General features: G+C 38.9%; 3 protein-coding genes across 6 annotated transcripts; 2 read left to right on the top strand and 1 right to left on the bottom strand.

Moving 5' to 3' along the window:
- Window positions 1–25: 25 nt before the first annotated feature.
- gjc2 (gap junction protein gamma 2) lies at window positions 26–27,924 on the top strand. Of its 2 annotated transcripts, XM_046407242.1 has the most exons (4): window positions 30–147; window positions 316–411; window positions 23,001–23,130; window positions 25,559–27,924. In XM_046407242.1, exon 4 carries the CDS (start codon window positions 25,588–25,590, stop codon window positions 26,842–26,844), a length of 1,257 nt encoding a protein of 418 aa, XP_046263198.1. In that variant the 5' UTR covers window positions 30–147; window positions 316–411; window positions 23,001–23,130; window positions 25,559–25,587; the 3' UTR covers window positions 26,845–27,924. The 2 variants fall into 2 exon arrangements, with proteins under 2 accessions (XP_046263197.1, XP_046263198.1); XM_046407241.1 differs by having other exon boundaries at window positions 26–411.
- higd1a (HIG1 hypoxia inducible domain family, member 1A) lies at window positions 853–3,289 on the bottom strand. 3 transcript variants are annotated; one of them, XR_006844978.1, is made up of 5 exons: window positions 3,134–3,289; window positions 2,557–2,631; window positions 2,277–2,411; window positions 1,949–2,064; window positions 853–1,415 (listed from the first exon to the last, which is right to left on the bottom strand). XR_006844978.1 is itself a non-coding variant. In XM_046407244.1 (4 exons), the coding sequence occupies exons 2-4, from the start codon at window positions 2,624–2,626 to the stop codon at window positions 2,006–2,008; spliced, it is 264 nt and encodes an 87-aa protein (XP_046263200.1). In that variant the 5' UTR covers window positions 2,627–2,631; window positions 3,134–3,289; the 3' UTR covers window positions 853–2,005. The 3 variants fall into 3 exon arrangements, 2 of the variants coding, with proteins under 2 accessions (XP_046263200.1, XP_046263201.1); XM_046407244.1 differs by having other exon boundaries at window positions 853–2,064; XM_046407245.1 differs by lacking the exon at window positions 3,134–3,289 and adding an exon at window positions 2,831–3,052 and having other exon boundaries at window positions 853–2,064.
- Window positions 8,896–11,417, top strand: LOC124068777 (7-alpha-hydroxycholest-4-en-3-one 12-alpha-hydroxylase-like). The gene has a single exon (XM_046407236.1). The coding sequence runs from the start codon at window positions 8,940–8,942 to the stop codon at window positions 10,473–10,475; it is 1,536 nt and encodes a 511-aa protein (XP_046263192.1). The 5' UTR covers window positions 8,896–8,939; the 3' UTR covers window positions 10,476–11,417.
- Window positions 27,925–27,936: the final 12 nt, after the last annotated feature.

Below are 27,936 nucleotides of genomic sequence, written 5' to 3' on the forward strand. Positions count from 1 at the left end.
GCGGGAGCAAGAATGTAGGCGCTGTCATCACGGGATATGGGCGGTACCTTGAGAGTCAGTTATACCAAATATTGTTTTGTTTGTACATTAGCTAACCGAAGCTAAATAAGTAAGGTGCAAAATGTCTTTGATTAGCGCCATGTTCAGGTACATTCGGTTTTGCTGTCGGCCTATAAGCAGTTATATCTTGGGATATCTTACATTGTACTTTTTGTACATTGCAGGGGTCAATAGTAAATTGTGATAGCAGATTTATGTATCCCAATACTTTAAAGAAAAACAAGGTAATATAGTATAATTTACATTCCACAACAGGATTCTACAAACGTCCTGTAAGTCAAGCCTTGAACATTGAGCTGTTTCCTACATGGCCACAAGAGGGCGAAATACTCAACGAAGAAGCTGCCAAAGGTAAATGAATCATCTTGATAGTGAATCCCATAGAAGCTTCACAAATAGGCTCCCTCGGTTAACCTTCGACCTTTGACTGGAGCTAAGTTTGTTTCGGAATAATTTTGTGTGTGTATTTTGTGCGATTAAAACTTCAGGAATGACCTGCTCATGTTTATATCTCCTTGGGTGTTACTGTGGTGTTATATATATATATATATATAAATTGGGTAATATTTACTGTGACTCAAGTAGACTCGTTGTGTGCCGGAAGCTTAATTTACAGTTTCACAGCATTAACAGCTTCACAAAATTTAGGTAAAGCATTTCCTTGTTAGATTGAATCTTAGGGTGTGGCAATACATAAAGCTGAGCAATTTTATTAGATGGGAGTGGCGGAGGAATGTTCACACACTGAAGTGAGCACCAAAGATTTTGCAATTACCAGGAGTTACAAGTTAGAAAGTTTCACCTTTTATTGCAATGGTTACAGAGATGGAGCAGAACTTAACAGTCACTTTGAAAACTGTGGTTTGTGGTGCGGCTAATTTATATAGGTTTTACTGAGATGTGTTTCTAACAAAGCTTATTTATTTAAGCGACAAAAGTTAAAATTACATTGTCAGTACAAGTTGGAGAGGTTTCAAAACAACAGCAAAATTTCAGAATAACAAACTAATATTTTTTTATTCCCAGAAAAAAATAAAATCAAAAATCACAGTATTTGCACACAACATCCAACACAACTTTGTGAATAACTTAACAAGGCATCTATTTAAGAATATCACAATATATAAGATATTTTATAGGTTACTGCACAGTCTGCAGGTGTACCTCCGTTAATTTAGCTCACGTGTCTGATGAAGAGTCTGGAAGCTGCTGTAATGAAGCATTGCACCCCAGTGTATCATAACGTAATAATAAAAATATGCCTGTTGAATGAAACAGATTTTATTTCTACGAGAGGCCTTTATGGGTTTTGTCCCTTTTCCTTTTTCCATGTGTTTCGGTCCAGTCTGACCAGTCTGTGATGAACCAAAAAGCATTTGTGTCCTTGTTACTAAAATAATGTGAAAGCACAGGCCTTGTCTCGAAAGTGCATGTTATCAAAGCTGTCCATATTCACTAGGATGCCAATCCAAAAAAAAAAAATCCCAAAAAAAGTGCAAACATTTTTAATTTGGCAAACGTTCATAATCTAGGTTTAGCCTAGTCATACTGTTTTCAGTTGATTTACTAGATTTTCTCATTTTTGATATTTCACTCACCCATCGTTTGAAACAGAGGCAACAAAATGTTATCTGCAATGCCATCTGTCCACACAGATTTCAGACCAACTGGATCTACAACTGCAAACACTCAGCACACACTGGGGTGTTAAAACAGCTGAGATCAATTACACCTCCTTTCTGATACAGAAGTGATTGCTTGACCCTCTGATGTGCTATGCAGAGGACAGGAAATGTGGTGGTGATGATGTGATTATTATAACTATTTACAGTGGCGGGAAGTTGCTGAAGGGATGTGTACACACGACACATCTTGACGTTCTACACACCTTAATATGAAGCGATATTAAGGGACATAAAATATCGGTGTCCACGTACACTTGCGTCTACTTCTGTTGATCTTTGGGTTTTGAGAAGTGGTCTATGTACATCGAATACAAGACCCCTATAAACACAGAAAGAGAAAAATAAGTCATAAGACAGCTCTTACATCGACTTTAAATAGATTTATGGAAAAATAAGAACAAACATCATCAAATATAAACTGTAATAAAAACCAGGATGAAAAAGATGAGAGTATGCAGATAACGCAGTGCACACAAAATAAACAATCCAACAAAGTTCTAATCAGCAATGTGACACTCCCAAATTACATACCAATGACCGCGGCTCCAACCACAAAGCCTTGGGCAGCTACACGGGTCTGAATAAGGTGAAGGGACATTTTCGTATTTCCCCGATTTCTCATTTTCATCATTCTGTATCCAACAATTGCTACGGACCCAGCCAATCCTACAAGGATTTAAAAAAAAAAAGAGACTGATTAGTCCACATGACTGACTCATTTGTAATAAGTCTGTGTAATTATATAATACAGTACATACAATAATATAATACATTCTCATGATGCACCCATTAGGGCGCATTATGTACTCACCCAGTGGGATAAAGGGATTTTCCTTTGCCTTTCGCAGCAACTTGGACTCATTCTCATCATAAGAGGACATCTTGACTAGAAAAAGGAAAGGAAAGTTTAAGTTATTAGGCCACGTTTAGCATTGACCCTAAACATAGCATGCTAGCTCATTCATTGTAGGTTGGATCCACTTTCCACGTTGAATCCTAACTACAAACCTAAGTTACAGTTGTGGATAAGCTTTAAGTTATACTTCACTGATGAGTGATTTTTAATAAAGTGTTTAAATTCGTACCACAAGCTGGATTGTAGCTTAACTCGCTGTTCCGAGCTAATGTCAACGCCACATGAACTGTTCAGAGGTTACACGTGAAGGACAGCAGCAATGAGCTTAAATAACCCTGCCTATCCTGCATATTGTGATACGCATCAACCTCTGCGCAATACTAAATTACAGGCTTTTAAAGAAGCCTCCGTATTGCGTAAAGGACAAACAACACAAAAACGCCAGCGAATAAAACAATCCAGGGCGAGGATTACAGATCTAACGGCACATAAATCGACCAAGACGCCATGTTAAACTAGACCGAGTTCTTACCTGTTTAATGAGCGAATAAAAATGTATCCGGATACGTTTTGTGAGTCTTCAAAACCTAAGATCGCACGGACAGAATGGAGGAAGTGAAGGAGCCGGCTACGTGATGTAACCCATGGATATGAGATAACTTCGAACTTCATTCGCACGCAAATCTGACGTCACTGAATATCACGAGTGTGTTGTGTTCAGGGCCGTAGGAGAAAATGATTTTACAAAAAACTTGTAAATGCCTTCAGGTTCTAAGCCTGCATTTCAGGTAAAGTTCGCATAAAATTTTCGGTTGTATTCTATGAGTGTTTTGAATTTTAAAGTGAGATCAAACAAGACTGTTTTATTGAAACTGAGGTAACAGATGATATAAATAAGGTGCTTATGTTTGTGAATAAAAATTCATTCATCAAAACTACCTGCTTAATATTTTGTGCTGCCCTAAACAGCTTTGCAAAACACCTGTCATGGGAATAGACACAGGACCTCTGGGGGTATTTTGTGGTCACCAGGATCAGGATGTTGGATCCTTTGGGTCCTGTGCATTGAGAGTGGGGCCTGCAGCTTGGAGGGTGGATTCGGCTTATTCCTGCGTATCCCACAGACTGTTGATCACGCTGGGATCTGAGGAGTCTGCAGGCCATTGCTGACACATTCATGAGCTGTTCTAGAAATATGATGGGGTGGCATTGTCAAGCTGGGGCTGTTGCTGATGTTGCCATTTGGTCTGCAATATTTAGGTGGGGGGGTGTGTGTGTCAAAGAACAACCACATGATTGCAGGGACCAAAGGTTTCCCCGCAGACCGTTACATTGTGAACAGATGATTAATGTTATTCACTTCATCTGTCAGTGCCTCTGATATTGTGGCTGATCAGTGTATGTGTATATGTACATATTTGTTTTTCTTTTTACTTATCTGTGTTTAGCTTTATTAGCCATGTCAGTTTTTCTATATTTATTCTTCTTTAAATTGTTTTTGGAGATGTGTGTATTGCAACAATTTATCACCGGAGTCAGTAAAGCTAACTCTGTTACAGTTAGGGTCAGATTATGCTGATATTTTTTTGCAACAGGTCGATGGTTATGGAAAATCCGATGTGTCTGAACGAAGCAACAACACAAGATGAAAGATAGCAAAGACCTGAGATACGACCACGGCCCTTCTACGGACAACCTGTCCACTTTCTATTAGAAATTCTCTGCAGTCTTGTATCGCAATGAGAATAACAGCCTTAGTGATTTTTTAATGTTAGCATGTTGCACTCTTCATATTGCCTTTGCTATCGGAAAACTAGGGAAATTAACTTGTTTCTCTGATGAAGGACTGCTCCGGGATAATAATAACAGGTTTACCGCGTTGGTTTAGGCTTTCTTAAGATCTCTCCCTAACTATTCCCTGCCTTGATGTTTTTCCCGTCTTACGGTAAAATACGAATGAATGACTTACCGATATTTAAACCAAAGCGGTAGTGGGTGGAAGTGAACACTCTTGCTTCACGCGTTGATCTCTGGGATGATGTAACGGCTGGACCCTGTTATAAGGACTCATGGCTGCACGTTTTTGCAACGTGCTGCATCACTCAACAATGTTAAAAAAAAAAAAAAAAACAAAGAAAGAAAGAAAAACTTAGAGGCTAATGATAAGTAGAATTAATTGTCCTCATTTTAAATTTTATGACAGAGTAATACATTTGTCATCTAATCCTATGGGTAACTAGCAACTTTATCACTAATAATAATAATAACAATAATGATTGTAATCAGTTGTAATTTTCGGCTAATAACAACAACACCATGAGTAAATTATTATTAGTAGTAGTAGTAGCATCACAATAGAGGGCACATGCTTTACCATAGTCACCACACCCTCACCACAGAGAATCAGTGTAGCATCAGCCTGTCTGCATGTGTTGACACAACTAAATAACAGCAAAAGATTAAAACCTGAGTGTTTGGGGTATTTTGCTCATGTATATAATTTTAATAAATAAACTAGTATTTCTTCAAAATTAAACATCTTCTGAACAACTTCTAATTCTGGTTCAAGTACGTTTTGTTGACGTACACATTATGCAGGATTATTAGTGGTACTTCTTATTTCAAACAGTTGTACTTTAGCCTGATGTGACAAGGTATTACGAAACCAATGCGCCTACTTAAAACTAAAAAGATTTTGCGAATGAGCTTAAACAGCAGAATAAATCTTTATTCTAATAACAGTAACTTGCCACGTTTTTGTGAGCACTCCTGCGTTGTGTTCGACCTTTTTGAGAATGGAAATGAACAACAGCTTTGAAGCCCTAATGAGCTTGTGGTTTTTCCTTTATGCAATTATGGACTATCAGGCCCCACTGATCATGCTCCAAGCTCTGATGTACACTGTAGATTAAAGATGAGAGAGATAAAGGAGGGAGAGCTGCAAGACAACCATCATGCATCTTCCAGACAACCCTCTAAGAACATGATTCAATATACACGTTTTATATTTATTTCCTATTTGCTGTATGGTGTTATGTAGTGTCAACCCTCATACTACACATTCTGCTGATCCAACCTCTACATCTTAGACCTTGAGAAGAAATATGGAATAATCGACTAATATCTCAGTTCTAACTTGGCATTTGCAGATTTTCACTTTATCTTGTGCACATACGAGAAAATGGTACTGGACTTCAGAGACCTGTGGTAAAGGACACCGCCTCAGTCAAATAGAACAAGTTGTCACAGTCATGCTGTAAAGCAAGAAAACACCTCCATCCAGTGGTGAAGTTGTGAATATGTAGTGAGTTTTGTTAATTTTTAACTACTTACCGTATTTTCCGGACTATAGAACGCACCTGAGTATAAGCCGAACGCACCATTTAAAAAGAAAAAAATATTTGTACATATATAGGCCGCACATGACTATAAGCCACAGGTGTTCACATTGTAACATGACATACGTTTTCAAGTCCGGGCCATCTGCTTTTATTACCTCTGAAAGCTTTTGTCGTCTTTTCGCATTGCGTCAGTTCTTCACGTTGCCGTCTCCAACGTCTCACCATTGATTCATTTACGCCAACCTTACGTGCAGCAGCTCTATTTCCTTCTTGGACAGCCAGTTTGATTGCTTTTAACTTAAAAGCTGCATCATATACATTTCTTTGAATGTTTTACATGATGAGGGTGTGTGCATGACGCCCAGAATGACTGTTAAAAGTTAGGCTTAAAACTAGCGTCTTCCTCTTCGCGTCACCAGGCAGCTAGCCCGTAAAAATCTATAGATTAGCCGCATCATTGTTTAGGCCGCTGAGTTCAAGGCGTGGGAAAAAAGTAGCAGCTTATAGTCCGGAAAATACGGTAATGTACAGTACTATTAGGTAGTTGAATCTACAGCAAAGCATCCTATTTTATAAGATCCTCATATGTTTGATGCATCCCTCCTGTGGAAACCATGCAGGCCTTTATCTAAAAAGTCAGCTTTTCAAAAGCTCAAAGAAACACTATTGTGGCTTATTGTGGTTCAGCTTTGTGACAGCTTTTCTTCATGAACACCAAAATACATTCATTTGCTGAATAACTGAACTTATTGCTGCAGTAACTAGATTCGATTTGCTACAATGAAATAAACCGTAATTAATTTGTTTTTACTGCAGAGATGTCTGTCATGATTTGTTGAGTTGAACAGGCCCATTTCATTTGTCTTTTTTTGTTGTTGTGTTGTTGTTGAAAGCTGAAAGCACAATAATACGGTAATGTGGGACACTTGATACGTTACCTGCACAGTAAGAGAGTACAGTAAGACAGAAACAAAACAATGTTGGCATAATATTTTTATTTTTTCCTCCACTGTCTAAATTACATATATCTTCATGTAGCATTATGTTCAGTGCATAAATTAGCTCCTCGTTTTCTTGATAGAGGCATTTTTATGTTCACATAGTAATTTTTGTGTCACCCCAAAATGACCACTGGTCGCACCCTGGCCACCACCCCATTGAAAATTACCACTGAAAACTGTTTACTTTCAGTATAACTCCTATTCTCTTCTGCTTATGAATCACAGTCTTGAAAGCTACACTTTAATCTCTTAATCCTTTAATCTCTTAACGTCCAACAGGTGGTGCTACATATTCACTTACACATTCAAGAAACAACACAAGACAGAGTGAACAGATGTCTCCTCACTGTGCAGACTTTGGAATTCTGTCAACACTTTGCGTGCATTTATGTAACGTGATCATATGTGCATATGAACATTCTCTTGTAAATCGTCATACTACTGTCTTAGATAATAAAAACCGCATAAGGAGTGAACAATGTTAAGAGAAGCAGAAAAAGCAAAGATACATCTGCCTTGTCAATGCACTACATGCATTTCTGTAACATGCTCATCACAATGGTGGAAAAACAGCATCTCCCTTTGTGTCACCCAACCTACATCAGACAGGGAGCTGGCGTTATCTTTAGTAGCTTTCGTTAATTGCTCATGAATATAGTGTTGATCTGTCTGTTAAGACGTGTATAAAAGGAAGGTCACATTTCACTCAAAGATCAAGGTCGGGTTTTCATGGTCAGGTAACTGGATAATCCAGAAACTACAATAAATAGGTCATTGCCACATTTAGTAAACAGTTCATAATCATTTCATATAGCAAACAGTGCTTGTAAGTGTGGGCTTCGATCCAAATCCAATTAGCTTATGTTAAAAACTAAGCTGTATATTTTTAACCCTGAAATAGTTTTGACATTATTTCACCGTTTTAGAGAAAATATGTAAGAAACAATAAAATAAGAAAGAAATTCTTGATATTTCTTTATGTTTGGACCTTTCATGCTACTTCAATGTCATTAATGGAATAATAGGTTTTCGAAAGTACAACTGAATGATCACGATTTGAATCCACACTTTCCCGTTCTGCAGACAAACTGGTGAAAGTACAAGAAATTGGCTTTTGTTTGTCAATGTGATGGCAGGTCACACGGGACACGCGTTTCTTATCAGGAACTTTCACATGATGTTAACCTCAAGGCACAAATATCACTAGTCAGCCGTGGTTTGTCTGCTTTTTTACTGAGCTGAACTTAGTGAATGACAACTGAAATTTATTGCTTATTCATTGTATAGTATTGAATCCTTACTTTTTTTTTATCATGTTATAAGCTGCTGCTACAAATTTGGTGAAACATTCTATATTGTAACATGTCTTGCCAGGTATGTAAAACACTCATGATTTAGTTCACTTTCATTTAGAAAACCATGTTGGTTGGTTGATGTTACCTAAGAGAAGTCCTCTCATGTTTCTTCTCTTCTCTTGAACTTAAAGCCATTTGTAAAATGTGTGCCCCCTCTTTGTGAATCAGAGTTTCTGCTCCAAGCGAATGCACAGTGCTGGAATTTAGTGATTTGTGAGTCAAAATGAAAATGATTGGCTTTGCCATAATAAGAACATATTGCTCAAAGACACACCTCACTCTTTCATCATTTGATGCCAAGTGTTTGGCACAAAGAACCAAAGGGATTAAAAGACTCTGGTGTTTTCACTGTAAGATATCCAGATGAGACAACATCTAACATGACTTGATTAATGGTCTTTTTTCAAAATATGTAAATAGTTTTAGCTTGTCATACACTGTAAATGCATGCTGAAAATGACCCGTTATACACTATCCATGTGAATTTTACTGTTCCCTATCAACACGGAAAACCGCAGGTTGTTGAGTTCCTGGAATGCAGAAACCTAACCGACAGGGTAAAGGAGGAGCAAAAGCCTATTTATTACGCAGGATGTGAAACTGAACTCCAGTTCACTGCGTGGCTGTCAGAGGAGTCAGTTATGGGGCTGCTGCTGCCGATCCTTCTTGGCTTGCTAGCCGCTCTGATTGGCGGGTTGTACCTACTCGGGGTGTTTCGACAGCAGCGACCGGGCGAACCCCCTTTAGATAGGGGGCTTTTACCTTGGCTGGGTCATGTCTTAGAGTTTCGCAGGGACACGTTAAAGTTCCTGGAGAGGATGAAGAAAAAGCATGGCAATGTGTTTACAATTCAGCTGGCAGGATTTTATGTCACATTCCTTCAGGACCCTCTGTCATTTGGGACATTTGTTAAGGAGAGTCGAGAAAAACTGGACTTCAACAAGTTTGCACAACAGCTGGTGCACAGAGTGTTTGGTTACAAAGCTATCACAGCTGACCACAACATTCTCACGATATCCAGCAACAAGCACCTGAAAGGGGATGGCCTGGAGGTCATGACTCAAGCCATGATGAGTAATTTGCAGAACTTGATGTTGTACAACATCGGATCGGCTGCAGACCAAGGCACCTGGACAGAAGACACATTGTTTGCATACAGCTACAACATTGTTTTTAGGGCCGGCTACTTGTCCCTGTATGGCAATGAGCCTTTCAATTCTGAAGGAAGTGAGGAAAAAGCCAAAGAGAAAGACAGAGCTGAATCTGATGCCTTATTTTATGAGTTTCGTAAATATGACCAACTCTTCCCCAACCTAGCTTATGGGGTCCTGCCACCAAGAAAAAGGCTGGAAGCAGAGAGGCTGATGGGATTCTTCTGGGATGCTCTGTCAGTAAAGAAGATGAAGGCCAGGGACAACATCAGTCGCTGGATTTGGGATGTACAGCAGGCCAAAGAGGAAGCTGGTGTGAAAGAGTCAATGATAAATAGATACATGTTTGTGCTTCTTTGGGCCTCACAGGGCAACACAGGACCCTCGGCATTCTGGTTGCTCCTCTTCCTCATGAAACACCCAGAGGCCATGACGGCAGTGAAGGAAGAGGTAGATAAGGTTGTGAGGGAGTCTGGTCAGAAAGTCCAACGTGGAGGCCCTTTAATCAACCTTACCCGTGAAATGCTGATGAAGACACCAGTCCTGGACAGTGCTGTAGAAGAAATCCTCCGACTCACTGCTGCACCCCTCCTCACCAGAGCAGTGCTCCAGGATATGACCCTCAAGATGGCTGATGGGCGTGAGTACTTAATTCGCCAGGGTGACAGAATGGCAATGTTTCCTTATAGTGCTGTTCAGATTGACCCAGAGATCCATCCTGATCCACACTCATTCAAATATGACCGCTTTCTGAATCCGGACGGGACCAAGAAAACAGACTTTTACAAAGAAGGGAAGAAGGTGAAGTATTACAACATGCCCTGGGGTGCTGGGGTCTCCATGTGCCCTGGTCGTTTCTTTGCCACCAATGAGCTTAAACAGTTTGCTTTCCTCATGTTGCTCTATTTTGAGTTTGAGCTGAAGAATCCTGATGAGAAGATACCTGAGATTGACTTCAGGCGGTGGGGCTTTGGAACAATGCAACCCAACAGAGACGTTCAGTTTCGATACAGACTCAGATATTAATAAAGTCAGTCACTTTTATTTCTCTGATAAAAGCTTTCATTTCCATTTTGATCACATAAGTTTTTGACAGTTATGTTTCTACAGGTAGCTGCAACTAAGGCATGGGGCATTGGTACTGCTTATAATCCTCAGGATATTTTGTTCTGTTGTTCACAGTGATTTACATTGATTTATTTTGTCCACATCTGTTAATATAATGAGCAAATCTCTAAATGTTTTTGAAGTAGAAAAGGTAAAGACACCATTGCTTTGTTAATAATTTGCATGGATCTCTGTGGTATTAGTGTATCCTTATTTAATAATTAAACAAATATATCTCTGTTTGTGTAACCTTTAATATCACAGAGGGCAGGTTTTACTATTAAAAGCTTCCGTCTTATGTATGTGCGATACTTAACCTTACACAATCAAACCAGCATTCTCTGTTTTGTGCATAGACGGAATGTCAATAAACTGGTTTCAAGATAAAGGACAAGTTTTATTGAAGTAATCTTTCCTGAAACTGTGCCTGTCACCATAATGTATTGTGTCACCAGCATGTATTTAGAGCTTCTTAATATGGTTACACGAACAATGATCGTTGCAACCTGTAATAAAATTTTATTGGACCAAAATCTAAATCATTTATTATGCCAGGCTCCGTTGCTTTAATGAGGCTTGAGTAAAAACAAAGTTCATTTGTCTTGAGTTCAGCAGCACATGACTGCTTTAGTAACTGAAAGCTTACTCAGCAACTACAAGAAATTAACCATTGTAATCAAACATTCATTTTGTAGACCCATGTAAGATTAATTATACTGTTTTAACCTATAAATGCAGTTATATGCCTTAGAATGTGTAAAAATATGTAACACCATTTCTGAAACAGTATATGCATTTTGTATCAAGGCTTTCAAGCCTTACATTTATCCTCTTGATTAAAAACTAAAGCTGGTTATCATCGCTGTACTGTGTCTGTGTCCCTTCTTCAAAGCTGCAAGCTGATGGTGTTTGAATTGGGTTTAGTGGTTAGTTAGTGCTACAACACAATCATAAAAGGTTACTAAATGGATAAAACCACAGTATTATGCTAGTGAGTGACAAGTCCGGGAATAGGTATTTTTTTTCACAAAAGAGTTAAATACTGTATTATTTAAGATTGCTCTGCTTCATTTTTAAAGAGAAATGTTGTTTTGTAACCCAAAATATAATTGAGAGACATGAAGGCCCAGAACATGCTGATTTCGAATACTTATTTGGAAAAGTTTGCAAAACTGGATTTAACTGACATATCGATATGTGCTCAGGTTGTTGAGGCCAATGATCTTTTTATTTAAGATGAATTTCACTTCATTTCTTGCGATTCTTGTGTTATGATACCTTGCCCCTCACCCTCCTCTCCTGAGAGCGGCTACGTGCAGGTATCTGATGCGTCAATCAGTGACATCAGGGAGACGCTGGTCAGGCAGGGAAGTGGAACAGTGTTTTGATTGAAAACACAGGCTGTGGAAGCTCGTGTTCTCACATTTCTTCATGAAAACAAATAACGCGTTGCTGTTGGTATGTAGAAAATAAGTGATTACACTAAATGCTCCACTCTCAGAAAAAGCCTCATTTACACACACATTTACTACACCAGCAAAGATTGACTCAAGAATGCTTAAAAAAACTGACATTTTTGAGAGTGATTTCCTCCCCTGCTGTCACACTATAAATGTTTAACGAAACAGCAGCTTTGAAGTGAGTTGAAACATTTAGTCTGTGTGGCTAAATCTGGCACATTAACATGAGGGGCTTGGGTGCTTGTGTCAATTAACTCACATTCTTCATTTACACTACAGTCTTAAAAAGAACAAACAAAACAAACATACTCAATGCCATATACAGTGTAGCTATAGGTTAGTACACATACACACATACCAGGCACAGTTACTAATGGATGCCATATGACATTCTTTAAACTGACTCAGATGGACCTCTATATTCCCAGCATTTGAGAAAACCAAAAGTGCTCTTTGGAAAAAGAATGTGGACTGTTTTGTTTTGTCCTATCCCAGAAAGCAAAAACACATTTCTCAACACTGAATTCTGATAAACAGAAATTAATATAAGACTAAGACTAAGCTGAGGATCACTTTTCATTGATGTGACACAAAATGATTATCTTCATAACATACCACAAGATTACTGTATTATTTTTTTTTATTCTGGCACATCTGCATCTAAAACCAATTATTAAAATAGGAATACTTGAACTCCTAAACAGGTCGATCATACAACGCTGCCTTTCTTGGTCACAATGAATCCTGGATTTCTGGACTCTGCTCTGCAAGGTTGTCATGTATCAGCTAACACAGTGGAACCACATGGAAATTGTTGTAGGTTTTTTGTGACAGAGCTGAGCATCATGTAAAAAAATCTACTGGGTCCAATTTCTGTTCACAATGAGATTAGGTGCAACACAAAGCAATAAAATTATTAGGATCACAAGTTTAATAACCCCGTATTGCTGCTGTTAAATCAGGAAAAGATTGCACTCTTTTTAAAATGTTTTCCCCACCAACTTAAATTTATGATGTCTAAAATGTTGACATTTTTGGAGAGAAGACTATGTTCCTCAACACTGTTGCTTTCATGTTGGTTGAACCACATACACATCTGGTGTTAATGAGCTCCAGATTTTGGTCCTTTTCGTCATCTCCAGGATCTTATACAAGCACAGGAAGAAACTTGTTTTTTCTAACTTGTTTTGCAACTGCAATTATTAGGTTCAGAGTTTTCTGAGTTGTTACTTTAAATCTTTAAGTGTACTGTAAGTGGTCAGGAAAACCAAAAATCTTGTGATAATCCTGTAATAACTATTACCTTTGGCAAACTTATATTGTTTAACTTTCTTGGAGACTTTGTCAGGTAATTTTTCAACCTTATTGTCATTTTTTGAGGATTACGTTCGGACTTTATGTTTCTGTGACATTTCTAGGCAGATCAGAGACTCAAATGCAGAGAAAGACACCAGACATACAGAATTAAAAATTAAAAAAGGGGTCATACACAGGAGGTCAGTCTAACAGAAGCAACAATCTCAAAAAAAGTTAAAAAACATAACAAATACCAGAGTCAGAAAAAGCTGGAAAGCTATGAACGCGTATGGGACAAAACATTGGAAACACCTTCCAACATACACACTCATTTGACAATCAAATGCAGTTTAGACAAAATAAATGTTAGGTGAAATTTAAACCTGCTTGATTCAGCAGATGATAGTTATACTATGTAGGATTTGATGGCTGCTGTTGAGGAACAAACCATAATCAAAGTTGGTCCTCCGTTCCCCAGCTGAGTGAGGCAAGCAAGACAGGAAGCAACATCAGCTAAAGCAAAGCAGTTAATCAGAGAAATTACAACATTATTTTCTGTTTCACAAAAGTTACATTCTAAAGCACAAATAAAGACATCCGAACCTCCACGCAGCCTTGCACGACGGGCCGTGTTGCTGGATTTTGTGTGAATTCAACCATTTGCATCATCCTTTCTGATGTTTGGGATCTGTGTGCGTGTGTGTGCGTGTGCGTGCGTGTGTGTGAGTGTGTGTGTGTGCAAAGCTCAGCTCTACCCTCAGCTGTCTGAGAGTAGAGCTAGTCCGTCAAACAAATGAATGGTTGATGACAGTATTTTGGTGAGACAGAAAGAATCGAGCACAAAAGTCTCCGTATCTGTGACCCAGTTTGTGTGGGTTCACGGATATTCCTGTCAGTTCATGATTAGAGCCCATGCTGGTGCCATACTGATAAGATTGCTACATATGAGTAAAGGCCTTGCTTATCTTCATTGCATGTTGGAAGTTTATGGTTTGTCTCCACTGTAAAATGCTTTTGTACACCTTTAGCTAACTACCTGTCCGTGGCTCCATCATTGCCTTCTTCACTCACAAACCAAAGCCCATCTACTCAACTATGCAGCCCGATGTGGTTTTATTTTTTACCATATTACTATTATTATTATTATTCATAAGATATAGTGTCAGTACTAGCTGTTTACCGATTCACCTTCCTCTTTATGCTTTGTGATAGATGTGATAGTATCCATTTTATGCTTTTCAACCACAATTTCAATAACGTTCCTTCACCTTGACGGAAACACCACTTACTGAGGTGGCTTTAAAAGAAAAGTCCTCTGAAGACTTTACTCTTAAATTAGCTATAGGTATTCATCAATATTATCTTGTGACGGTACAGTATTAGGGAATCGCCTTTTTGAGGAAAGCACCAAGTTATCAGACAGATGAGTCAGACATTGCTCTGCAATACCTTGTCGTTTACTTTAGATTAACCTGGCACCACACCACACCACACTCCCCAGTTACTCATTAATTTGGTTTCTCAATATTTGTGGAGATATGTAGAAATTCAGTTGTGTGGAAACTGATCAGATTTAACTGAGGTATTTATTAAGTATATCTGGTATTAAGAAATAGAATTAGTATTGATTAGATACAAATGATATAATATGCCTCTTACAATGTAAAAAACAATGAGATTCAACTACAAAATGAGAAATCTCGTAAAATCGCCTCAGTGTTTGATGAGAGATAAGATCCGGATTGAACTGGCCATTGGATACATGCGTGCGTCCTCCTGTGAAAATCTGAGTACATGTTCAACAAATATCTGTCCAGTTCAACATAGTGTTTTGGTCAAGGGTAACCCCTGGACTGCGTCATTTGGCAGTGAAATTCATGTCATTTTCCAAAGAAGATTTTCTTTCTTTGTTGACCAAGAAGACACCTCCTTATTCTCAAGAAATTAGATCAGCTACATAAACAATGTGGAAAGGATGTTTAAAAAAGGAAAGGAAGAACAATCTGTCTTTTTTTGAAAGAACAGTTACTTTAAATTTGGATGTGGTCATTTTTTTCTATTAATGGGGTTAAATTATTGATATATTGGTTAGATGTTTAATTTATGGGTTGATGCTTATAATCCATGTGCTGTTGTTGCTTAGAATGAATTAATGAATGCTTAATAACTGTTTTATATAATCTTTTTATTGATTTTTTTATGTCTCATCATACCTTACACAGAAAATCGTGGGCCACTGGTTTCATGGCACTGTTAAACAACACATTCTTTGTTGTCAGATTTAGTATTCACACATTAGGGTGTATTCCTTTTATTATTACAGTTTAAGTTAATTATTAACTTAAAATGTAAGCTGCTATAAGTTCAACTTCAGTGTCATACAAAAAGAGGACAAGAGGTCAAAAACTGCAATGAAAAATAAATAAATAAATAGAACATCAGATCTTTTACATTCATCAAGTTTTTTTTATCCTGCCATGGAAAAAGAAAAGGGGTTGTCACACCATATTTCCATCACTTGTCAAAAAGAAGAAGAAGGAGAGGGGTAAGCCAAGGGAAAGCCTTACGCAAGCTTTCTTGAAAATAACCTTTTAAAATGGCCCCAAAAAACTTTTTTATTCTTCCACAAATTTTTAAAACATGAATCAAAAGAAAGTGTTATGTAGATAACATAACGTGTACAGCAACCAGAAATGCACTGGAGGTTAACTAAACTGCTAAAAAAAATCCTATTGGATATAATGTGGATGGTTGGTCATAAACTTTTTGTAATAATCTCAGATGTCATGCACATGCGTACACACAAATACACACACAGCCACATGAGGAAAAGCAAGGTTTTGGAGGTCCAGAGCTATGTCACCATTAATTTCTGGGTGAATGAATGGGGTGGTAGCACGAGTCGTCCTCAATTAAATAAACAGTCAGTGGTCATGGAAAAGCAGGCAGGGGAAACAATAGGGCCTTTGGCAGGATGCTGGTCTCCTGGGTGTCCTGCCTGTACTTGGTGGTGAGGGGTTTGAAGAAAAATGACCCATTGTCCCTCTCATCCTGCTTCTGAGTAGTGAAACGATGCCTCTGGATTCCTGCCCAGGATGACCTTCCATAAAGCTTAGAATAAACTCCTGCTTCATCCCCATGGACAGGTAGGTACATCCTTTCATTGTAATTGTGTTTCACTGTGGTACGGTGGATTTTGCTGAAGACTCTCATGGAATGCAGTCGTTGGCTTTTATGGATAAATGAAGGCTTTTGCAACCAGCATTTGAATACATGTGGATATGTAGGAATTTCAGGCAACGTGAAGTCAAGCAGCAGAAGATAAGTAGGTTTGATTGTTGTTTTTTGCCGAAACAGTCTGTGGATTTTCTATCTATCTTAATGAAGGTTAAAGAGACCAAAAAGGAGTCATATTCTGAGGTTTAGTTTTTAATGTAGCTGACCATTACTTCCCATTGTGTTGCTCTGTTGTTCTCTCACATGGTTGGTGTTTTGTTGTTATCCTTTGTAGAATTAGATATTCAGTACTGAGCAATTATAGTAAGAATGGTGAATAAAACCTGTGCTCAGTCCCTGTTGTCTTAAAGTGAATTTATTTATTAAAGTGCTGTCTAGAAAGCAAAACTTAACACAGCTGTGATAATGCTGCTTTTTGCTTCATACAAACTTGCAAAAAGAGGAATGTGTGGATCTCCTGACTTATCCTGTACCAACACCTGAGGGTATTACTAATGTGTTCAACTGGATATTCTGAGCCTTTTTGGATGTCAAGTATTTCTTTGTTCCATTGTAAAAATGGTTAAACAATGAGAATATAAAGTAAAAGTGAACACATGATTGCCATCTAGTGGATAAAACATCCCACTGACAAAGGAAAAGGCAAGTAGATAATAATGTGGGCTTTTGAACAAACAGACTTTTAACTATACCAGTTAATATATATTTATAAGCAGGTACTTGTTTCCTGTTCAGTGAATACAGAAAATAATCGCTGCATGAATTATTACATAATCACTTGAATGACCTTGAAAGTTAATATTTCCCCCAATCTGTTAATTCTAGCCAGTGCCTTTTGTTCAGCAGATTGCCTTATCTTAGCAATTTCACTAACTTAATTACTTAAAATGTCACATGTGTTTACTGGTACACACACAGTATGTGCACATATACAGTTTTGATCTGAGCTTTTGTTGCATAAGTGTACGCTAGAGACAGAGGGTATATCGCTGTTATCAGTGGTCCTACAGCATTGCTACCAGTGTCTGGAGTTCACTGAGTTGAAGGAAGGCAACGACACAAAGACATTTGGAAGGAAAGAGCTGCAGTAAACATATCTCTGCTAGTACAAATGACCCTGACTAGGTCTGCTGGTCCTTTGGGCTTGCCCCAGATCTGCCCATGCCAAGGCCAGTTAAGACAAGACAATGTCAAAGATCAAGGCCCTCCAGGTCTGCAAGCACAGCACTGTTATTTTGTTTTATTTGGATGGGTGGTTATGTGTTGGATTTTAGTGCCCTGATGGTAAAAAAAAAAAAAAGAAAAAGTAGAAGAAGAAAAACCTTCATCAGCCAGTAAAATAATTCTGAACGCTATTTTATTTGATTCACTTGAGTGTTTTCACCACATACACTTCAGGAGATGGAATACAGAATACACACTTTAAGTTGTCAGATTTCCTGAAATCTACTGTAATCAGTTCAAACAAACTATCCACTGTGAGAGTTTGTCAAACTTTAGAGGAAAATTCACTGAGGCTCCCTAAAACCCCTCAAAATTCCAAAAATACAGGGGACATCACCTAAGTGTCAATCTGGTCATTTTAAAATCTAGTCATTTTTAAAGACAAGGTGAACACAACTATATTATGCACATGAAATTAGTTCTGAGCAAAACCAAACATGACAGACACAGCAGGCATTCATTTACAGTGGCTACTGTAGTGTTATTAAATCAAACTGGCACACTGAAAACTGGCAAAAAAAAATCAGCGCATTAGAGTTTATTCTAACAGCAGTGTCTGGTTGTTTAGGCAATACTGCCAACACTCTTGGTGCCTTTTTCTATAGGTCAACCCAACACCTCATGTAAAGTATCTACATTGAAAATTTTTAAGTGGCAGCTTTGCTACCAGACTGGTTGGAGTATATCAAGGCAGCAAAATACATCTCCTTCTTGGACAGGAAACAGGCCTGTTCCACACATAGTCTACTTTCAAGGCTTTTCAAATGTTGCTCTGTATTTTTATCTGCTGAAGTGCTTCAAATCATTTGACAGAGCATTTGTGTTTGAAGGTGAGTCCAGATGTATAATATACATTATAATGAAGAATTTTTGACTTTACCCGTTGGACTAAATATTTCTCGTATATGATAGAACACCTTTCATTTTTTAAAAAATCAGTTTATTCAATATATGCTTTCATAAAGAGCAGCCACATTAGTGTGTGTATTTACAAATACATTAATAGTGAAGAAAAGCTTTCATTATTTTGTGAGTGCGGCGCTTAAGTGTAATGCACATTCAAGTACAAGTAGTAGTAGTTTTTAATGTGGGAATTGCAGAGCCATGGTTGAAGGAAGTTGCTGGCATCCACCTCAAGGCCTTTCATCTCAGTCGCTTCAGTGGAGTCCAGCCTTAGTAAAACTGGCACGGGACGCACTCACCCTGGGGGTAGGATAGGCTTGGCTGAGAAACTGGGAGAAAAATGAACAAATGAGATGGGACTGCCACCACTCTCAGGCTGCCTATGGGATACCCCCCCCCCCCCTCAACACACACACACTCTCTCACATACACACACAGCCCAGTAAAAGCAGCTTAATGATAGTAGTAACAGAGAAGGGAGGGAGGAAGGAGGAGGATTCCAAGTTGCATGTTTATGCGCTGGTGTCTTGTGTCACTCTTTTCTCTGAGGGTGGGGGGCACATCCAAGTCACATGGTGGAGCTTGATCTGTTACATAAACACACAGCCCCCAGTCTGCTCGCATCAACTTTGTTCAGTAAATACGTGTGGTTAAAACTCTTGTGATGACATTGGCGGCGGCCAAGGAGAGTTGTCGAGATGTTCACTCCTCCATGTTGCATCACTTCAACCCTACGCTAAGATGCAAACCCTCACAGCTCCTAGTGACCTCTTAAAGGTGAAAATGTCTGGAAAAAAAAAAAATCAATCTGTCAAACTATTTCCGTGATCTACAATGCACAGTTTGAAAAATGCAATACATTTGTGTAGTGCAGTGCTTCAAACAGGATGCGCTCCGCAGCGATTCAGCTGATTGGTTTTTCAAAATTGATTTTGTCTTGAAAGTAAGTAAAGTTTTTGTTTATTTGTCAGCTGTCATTTTAGATTATTTCACGGTTGTTCATACCTCACAGATGCCACCACAGTTGATTAAAAAAAAATGGATCTATTTTACATTTAACGCTAAATCTAACTTTAAACTAATGAATATTAAACACTCTCGTTTGGCAGCCACATGATGCCAGACCTTGTGACAACAGCAATGTCACACACTGTCTTACAGGGGAATACTGTAACATTTTTCCTGGCTCTGGGCAGTCCAATCAATATTTATCAACGTGAACCACGGTTTCCCAAAGCTAGAATAGCCTGAATTGTTGGAGGACACAGGGACGACACATTCACAGCTAGATTACATATTGCTTTGACTGCATGTTTTGTTTTTTGTTTTCACTTTGATTTTGAGAAATTCAAATAATTTGATGCAGTTTCAGTGACTATTGACTGGCATTTTTGATTGGCAATTATAGTATTTATAAGCACTGGATTTTTTAGAATATGGTTTTAATGTCCTCATGCTCATATACGAAGCCCTTAATGGGCTTTCAGTGTTTCCATTCAAGAACACTGCGATCATCTGATGCTGGTTAATTGGAGGTTCCCAGCAACAACCAATTCATTTTTGTCGATGACAGCTCAAAGCTATGGAACACACAGTCTATAAATATCAGTGAGGCCACCTCGATAAATGTTTTTAAAAGAAAGCTAAACATGTATTTCTTCGGTTTAGTATTTCATTGCCTCACATTTATGCGCTTTTTACATGATTTCCATTCATGCTTCTCTTTTCATTTTTGTTGTAGCTTATGTCTGCTATTATTATAAAGTAGAGTTTTTCTCCATTTTATTTTACCATTATTATGGGGCATTCGGTTCCAGATTCTATGCATCGTTACTAGTTTACATTAACTTTGTATCCCTATTTTATGTTCTGTCTTTGTTATCTGAAGCGCTTGGTGCGCGTAATTTCTTTGCTGGACAGCACTGAGCTGCATTTGTATGTGTTTGTATGCAAGTTGGTATACAGTTATTACTGTTATTATTATTATTAGCATTATTACTATTACAATTATTATGCTCCATCTTCAGAGAATGATCAATTTGACTTACCAGAGCTGAGCAATGCTTAACCACCCCTGACTGATAATTATGACCACTGAAATGAAAGACAAGAATAGATTGTAATAAAGTGAGTTTGTTTATTTTGTACAGACCTTGCACTGGGTTACTGTGCATGTCAGATTTTAAAACTGCAAATGAGAAAATCTGGAAAATAAATAATCTGGAAGAATTTTTATTACCAAATATGACTACATCCTTATGAACAGAAAATATATATTCTGTGAATCACCATATGAATAGTGTAACTTCAATGACTTTGTAAATCAAAACCATGCCTAATGAGTTCTACCAACTGTCTAGGAACATAAACTCTGACTGACTTTTGGTTGAATGTTCACTTATAAGCTGTCTCCACTGGACCCTCTGTGTCTTTTGGATGACGGGAAGATTTTGGATGCAGAGGAATGTACTTTAACTTAACAACACGTGCTCATCCGTCCCTTAGGGATAGCACATGTCCAAACCCCAAATGCTCTAGTCATTCCAGCAGCATCCCCTGTCTCCTTTTCCTCAGTGCTGCACCAGGGGTGCTTGCTACGCCACATCTCCTCAGTCAGACGTAGAGGGGAGCCTTGAAGGAAAGGCCTGTGGAGGATGGGTCCTGCAGGCCCAGATGGCTGCAGAGCTCTCATTGGACTACAAACTACACAAACAGAACAAAATCTAAATGCGAGACTCCTCATGTGCTTATATTATCTCATTCTTGACATGTCTCGCCACAGTCATCTTTGCTGTCTAATTGAATATGGTCTCATATTCTCACGACATATTAGGACACAGGAAGACACAGAATTTGTCATCATCATTTACAGGGTGAGTTAAAGCTAGTTTCTAATTGATGGGGGCCTTTGTGATGCTGAACGTTATTCTTCGCTTTATAGAGGTATACAGGTAATAACTAAGGGTTATTGACGGCCTTGTGAAAGTAACATTATAATAATATGGTCACTGGGACAATGACCAGACACATTCATTGATGCAAGCCAGACACTAACTCGTTTGTCTGTCCTCTATTAAAAGTAGTTGAGTTTAGATCCCTTCCCAAACTTGACAGCGAGGTCTGGCACACAAAGAAATGGGAAATTCTTTTCCTATTTTAATCTTGCAATAATCACCTCCTCATCTGTATTATGTCGTGACATTTGAGACTCAGAAATGTAATGAAATGTGTGTGTGTGAGAGAGAGAGAGAGAGACTTCTGTCCACATACAGTCGCTCCTGCTTTCATGTGAAAAATCCATCACGTGCCTTAAGAAACAACTTATAACCTCTACGCTTCGCAGGCTGAGGTGAAAGCTTGAAGAATAAACATGAAGTCGGAAAAGACATGTAACGGGAATGCAGGGTGCAATCCGTCCACTGCTCTGTTATCTGGCCATCTGCCTGGATGGACAATCTAAATATTATGACACTTGATATGACTGAGTGTACCTGCTGGTTACATTCTGGCGGATCTGCACTGAGGCAAGGTGGCTTATGTCTTGGTGTCACTTCTGTCCTCAAACCCCCTGCCTTTGTCTCCACACAATTGTTTTTGCACAACTGTCACCCACTGTAAACTGTTATGTAATTGACATATAATATAGAGGTTGCTAATCTGCATTTACCTTTGTTGGTGTGTGTGTGTGTGTCTGTGTGGGACAGGCAGGGAGAAAAGAAAAGAACGACCTCTTGCGTTTTTATAAGTGTGTGTGAACTGTGCCGTAACTCTATACATCACCCTTTTTCTCAGAGTGAATTACTACTAATTCTGCATAAAAGATTGGAAAGCATAGAGGCATTAACCTGCAAGAAACTCGGGACACATACATAGATGTATATGTAGAGAGAGAGAGGGACAGAGAGAGAGCCAAAGTAACAGAAACAGAGAGAGAGAGAGAGAGAGAGAGAGAGAGAGAGAGAGACCCTCATCATTGGTGTTACAAATGTTGCACATGAGACATGAGCATTGAGGGGGGGTTGACTTTGCTGCGATTAACACGCTCCCCCAGCTGGGTGTTCATTTCAATCTGCAGTACGATATCCACAAGTCTGAACCCTTGGATGAGGGTCATTTGCCAAAGGAGGATTTTTTTTCTCCCTCTCTGTTTTTTATACTTCCTTCTTGGGCAGAAGGCTGGTGTAATAGAAACCAGACACAAGCCAGAATGTGAGGCATTCACAGCAGTGAGACCTCACTTCTACACAGAGTGGGAAAACGGGATAAATAGAAAGTCTAGTCTCATAAGTTTTCTCATTGTTTCTCGTATTTGCCACTCTGGAAGCTTCCAATAAGACGGAAAAGGCCTGGACATTAGGATGGAAGTGCTATCCCGTGGATCAGACTGTGCGGGGGATATCTAGTGAGGGCAGAGGAGACCTTCAGGATGGGAAATGCATGTGCAACTTTTCCAGGTGGGTTGTTTTAGTTACTGACTTTCCCCAAAAGAATCTGATAGAGGCATACCGTTGAATCCTTGTGGATTCCCATTTTTTTACAGTGAAATTTGTGCGCCTGAATTAACCTCAATGAACGATAATGTAACCCCATTGCAGTACACTTTCAATTATTTGATAATTCTTCAATAAAGACACAGCAATTGAACGAGTGTTAGAAGAAGCTGTATTTTCATCCAACAACACAATGCAGGTTTTAACAACGTAAAATGTATTATTAATTTTGCACCTGCATTTTTGATGAGATCCCTAGTTAAACATACACTATGTTCTTAACTCTACATCTTCTTACGCCAACCAGAAATATCCTTACATTATTTTAGAGTATGGAATATGTATATGTAAATATACATTAGTAATAAACTTTTATTTTGTGTAATTTATTTATTACATTTTAATATTTTCTGTCAATGTTGTAGCCAATATTGTAAGATAAACTGTATTTCTAAACTATATTTCTAAACCATTTAAATCATTTAAAGATATGGCCTTTGCTTTTAACTGTTTTAAAAATACTTTTGATTAAATGAAAAATGTCTTTTACTTGGTGTACTTTCCTTTATATGATATCTCAGCAGACATCTATGATGCAAAAATTTGTCATTTCAGGCTTCACTTCTATAAAGTAAAAAATGAACATTTTTAACTAACAGTGCATTCACATTGTTGCTCATAATGTGAATGTGTCACTCTTTATCTTCAGTAAAATCTAATCCTTATTTATTAAACAAATAAGTCCCACTTAGATCAGAAATCCGTTTTCAGGGGAGATTCAGATAAAATGGCAACAGCACTGAAATCTGAAGGCAGCCAAGGCAGCAAATAATCAACATAATGAGTTGTAAATACCTAAACGGCAACAGATATCTCACTCAACATTGCTATGATTCACATCAGATTCAAACTTCAGCGTAAATCCTCAGTGTAAAGTGGCCCTCCTGTCATGCCATCCTGGGGCAGACATGAGCTGCCCACCATAGGAGCCATCTGTCTTGATGTAGCTGCACTCCATCCCCAGAGTCAGCAGTGCTGGATCTGAAGGGGAGGCCTCGTGGCAGGGCAACAGGCGTCTCCTGTTCACTCAGATGGCAGGGGAGATGACACATCCCACGCCAGGGAACACAGTGCGGCACTTATGAGATCAACGTGAACTCGCAGCTCTGCCCCATGAATGAAGGGACAGACGCGCTACGCTGTCTCCTCATCGCAGTGTCATTCACCTCACAGAACAGGCAGTGACTGACTGTGAGGAGACACTGTGAGGTTTCATGTCATCTGCCCCCTAGTATAGCATGTTTCTGAAGTGTTACTTTGAGTGGAGCACACTCCTGAAGCAGAATGGGCTTTTCACACATTCAGAGCTCTGTCAGTGTCATTTTGGATTTTCAGTCTGTCACCCTCTTGTGGTGTTCAGTGTGTTCCGGGGTCAAAGCTGTAATCAAAGTGATTGTTGTGGCTGGTGGGTTGTCGCTAGTGGATGTGACAAAGTGTTTTCGCTCCTTTTGCTTTGCTTTTCCCTTTCTATTTAGTTTCAATCTATTCATAAAGAAATTGTAGCTGTTAGACTGGAATATTATAAATACTGCAAGATGTATGTTCAGCAGGGTGTGTGAATGACATCACCCTCCTTACTGGCCTGAATCAACACAAGCCATTGTCTTGTATTTGGCTGTGCAATCAATCGAGTCCTATAATGCAGATAACTGCTGTTGATGTTTGAGATGTTTATAAGATTCAGATTTACTACTAATTGAGGCTAAGACGGATGAAAAAAATATCCTCACTTTACTTTTACGATAAGTGGTAGAAAATGGATGAATGGACTTTACTTTGAATTATGGCACATTTCCTGCTTATAGGTGCATGCTGGATTACAGCTGAAACAGTTAACAGATTAAATCAATCAATTACATGATTAGAAAATAAACTGGCATCTGTTTTGATAATCAATTAATCAATTCATTGTGTTTTTGTGCAAAAATGGCAAGAAAGATCTAGTTTCATCTGCTCAAATGATACGTGATTATTTTCTGATTTTATGCTTCTGTAATAGTAAATTGAATATCTTTGGATTTTTGGAGTGCTAAACAAATAAAATATGAAATTTGAAGCCTTGAACCTTTTATAGGCAATAATGAGCAGATTAATTGATATTGGACTTGCTAATTGCTGCTCTAGTCTGGATTTGCTTTGGTTAGACAACACAAAGAGCCATTCAATAAAAGAAGCAACTTAAAAAAACATACAGTTACAATATGTTGCCAAAAAATAATGCAATTGTTATTGCAAAACTGCAATTCACTGAAAAGTTAAATTAATCTGCAAGTCACAGCCTTCAACGGGTCCTTATTGGATTTTAATCATTTATTTTATTCTGTCTTTACAGATTATAGTTGAAAAGCTTGTTAGAGCAACATGAGCTGGAGCTTTCTCACTCGTCTCCTGGAAGAGATCCATAACCACTCCACCTTCGTGGGGAAAGTGTGGCTGACTGTGCTGATCATCTTCCGCATTGTGCTCACAGCAGTGGGAGGCGAGTCCATCTATTCGGATGAGCAGACCAAGTTCACCTGCAACACCAAACAGCCAGGCTGTGACAATGTGTGCTATGATGCCTTTGCCCCTCTCTCGCACGTCCGCTTTTGGGTCTTCCAGATCATCATGATCTCCACTCCTTCCATCATGTACATGGGTTACGCCATCCACAAGATAGCCCGGAGTACAGACGAGGAGCGCAGGAAGCTCCACAGGCTCCGCAAAAAGCCTCCTCCTCATTCCAGATGGAGAGAAAGCCACCATCTGGAGGACGTCCTAGAGGAGGATGAAGATGACGATGCTGAGCCTATGATCTATGAGGAAACACTGGAGGTGCAAGAGGCCAAGCCTGAGCCAGTGAGCAGCACTGGCAAAGCCCCACCAAAACACGATGGGCGCCGAAGAATTATGGAAGAAGGCCTGATGAGAATCTATGTTCTTCAGTTGATGTCACGGGCCATTTTTGAAATTGCTTTCCTAGCAGGACAGTACCTCCTCTACGGTTTTCGGGTTAGTCCGTCATATGTTTGCAACAGGGTACCTTGTCCACACAGAGTGGACTGTTTCATCTCCAGGCCCACAGAGAAAACAATCTTCCTTCTCATCATGTATGTGGTAAGCTGTCTTTGTCTCGTGCTAAATGTGTGTGAGATGCTTCACTTGGGAATCGGCACTTTTCGGGACACCCTTCGTCTGAAGAGGAACCGGGGTCGACAGGCGTCCTATGGCTACCCGTTTTCTCGCAACATCCCAGCCTCCCCTCCAGGGTACAACCTTGTGATGAAGACAGAAAAACCTAGCAGGATCCCCAACAGCCTCATTGCCCACGAGCAGAACGTTGCCAACGTGGCCCAGGAGCAGCAGTGCACCAGCCCAGATGAGAACATCCCTTCTGATTTGGCAAGCTTACACCGACACCTACGGGTTGCCCAGGAGCAGCTTGATATGGCCTTTCAAACGTATCAAACCAAAAACAACCAGCCACCCTCTAGAACCAGCAGTCCTGTATCTGGGGGCACCATGGCAGAGCAAAATCGAGTCAATACAGTCCAAGAGAAACAAGGCGCAAGACCAAAATCAGCCACAGAGAAGGCTGCAACCATTGTAAAAAATGGAAAGACCTCTGTCTGGATCTAGAAATAAATCTAATTTAGTAAATCAACGGTCAAAACTTTCAGGTCTCCAGGACTGCACTGTGACACAGCTGGAGGATATGTGTGCGTGAGAAAAGCAACTTTGGACGATAACAGATGAGAATTTCAATCATACCAACTGAAGGAGTACAAGACAGAGTTTTTTGGAATAAAAAAGACAAACACACATGACGAAATGATCAAATCCGGTATTATTATGTAGAATCTTCTTTGTTACTGTAGTGTGTCATTCTGTGCTTGCCATAGCTTCAGGACAAAATTAACATGTGCTTACTTAGTTAAACATCTCTAATTCCAAAATGTCAAAGTATAAACAAGCTGCTTCAGGCTATTTATCTGATCTGCCCTTGACTGCCGCTGAACTGGATTAATTTGAAGAGATTTAAGAGCGTGATTGTGCCCCCAATCCAAATTTGAAAGTCCGGTGAAAACACTCTCACTCCCTCTCACTCTCAAATACACAGTGACTCATTTCTGAGGAATGCTGATTGCTGTTGGACAATGCATGTTTAGTAATTGGGGGAGTATTTTTGGATGTAGTATGTATGAGTTTAGTTGGAAGCAGATTAAATGTGAAATATTTTGATAAAGATAATGAAAAAGAGCTGTGTCACTGTAGGCGCTTCTGGAAAACATCTGCTTAGTGTGATGATCTTCAGTCATTGCGTGCAAAGCCTTTATCTATTTTATATTTTCCAAAGCCTTGTTGTGTCACATCTGAAGGGGGAGAGGTAAGTAAATAGAAAATCTGATTATTTTCTAAACTAAATACTGATTTTCTGCAATCTGAAGCAGATGATGCATGCTTTACAACTGGGAACATACGGTATACACATAGACTACAGTAGAAAAACCCACCCTTAGCTATTCAGTCAGCTCTACATTTATCTTATGTTTAGGCATGTTTAGGTTTTTCTGTCATTGAAGCAGTATGATTTGATTTAGATTTGGATTCAGAGTAATATTTAATCCTGCCTTCACTGTTGTCATACTTCAAAGTGCCTCAAACTTAAAGACTGTTCTTGTATTTTATTCATGAAAAAATAAATTTATTTGAAACCTCTGATTTCTTCTG

The sequence above is a fragment of the Scatophagus argus genome, chromosome 13, assembly GCF_020382885.2.
Source record: "Scatophagus argus isolate fScaArg1 chromosome 13, fScaArg1.pri, whole genome shotgun sequence".
NCBI classification, from domain to species: Eukaryota; Metazoa; Chordata; class Actinopteri; family Scatophagidae; genus Scatophagus; species Scatophagus argus.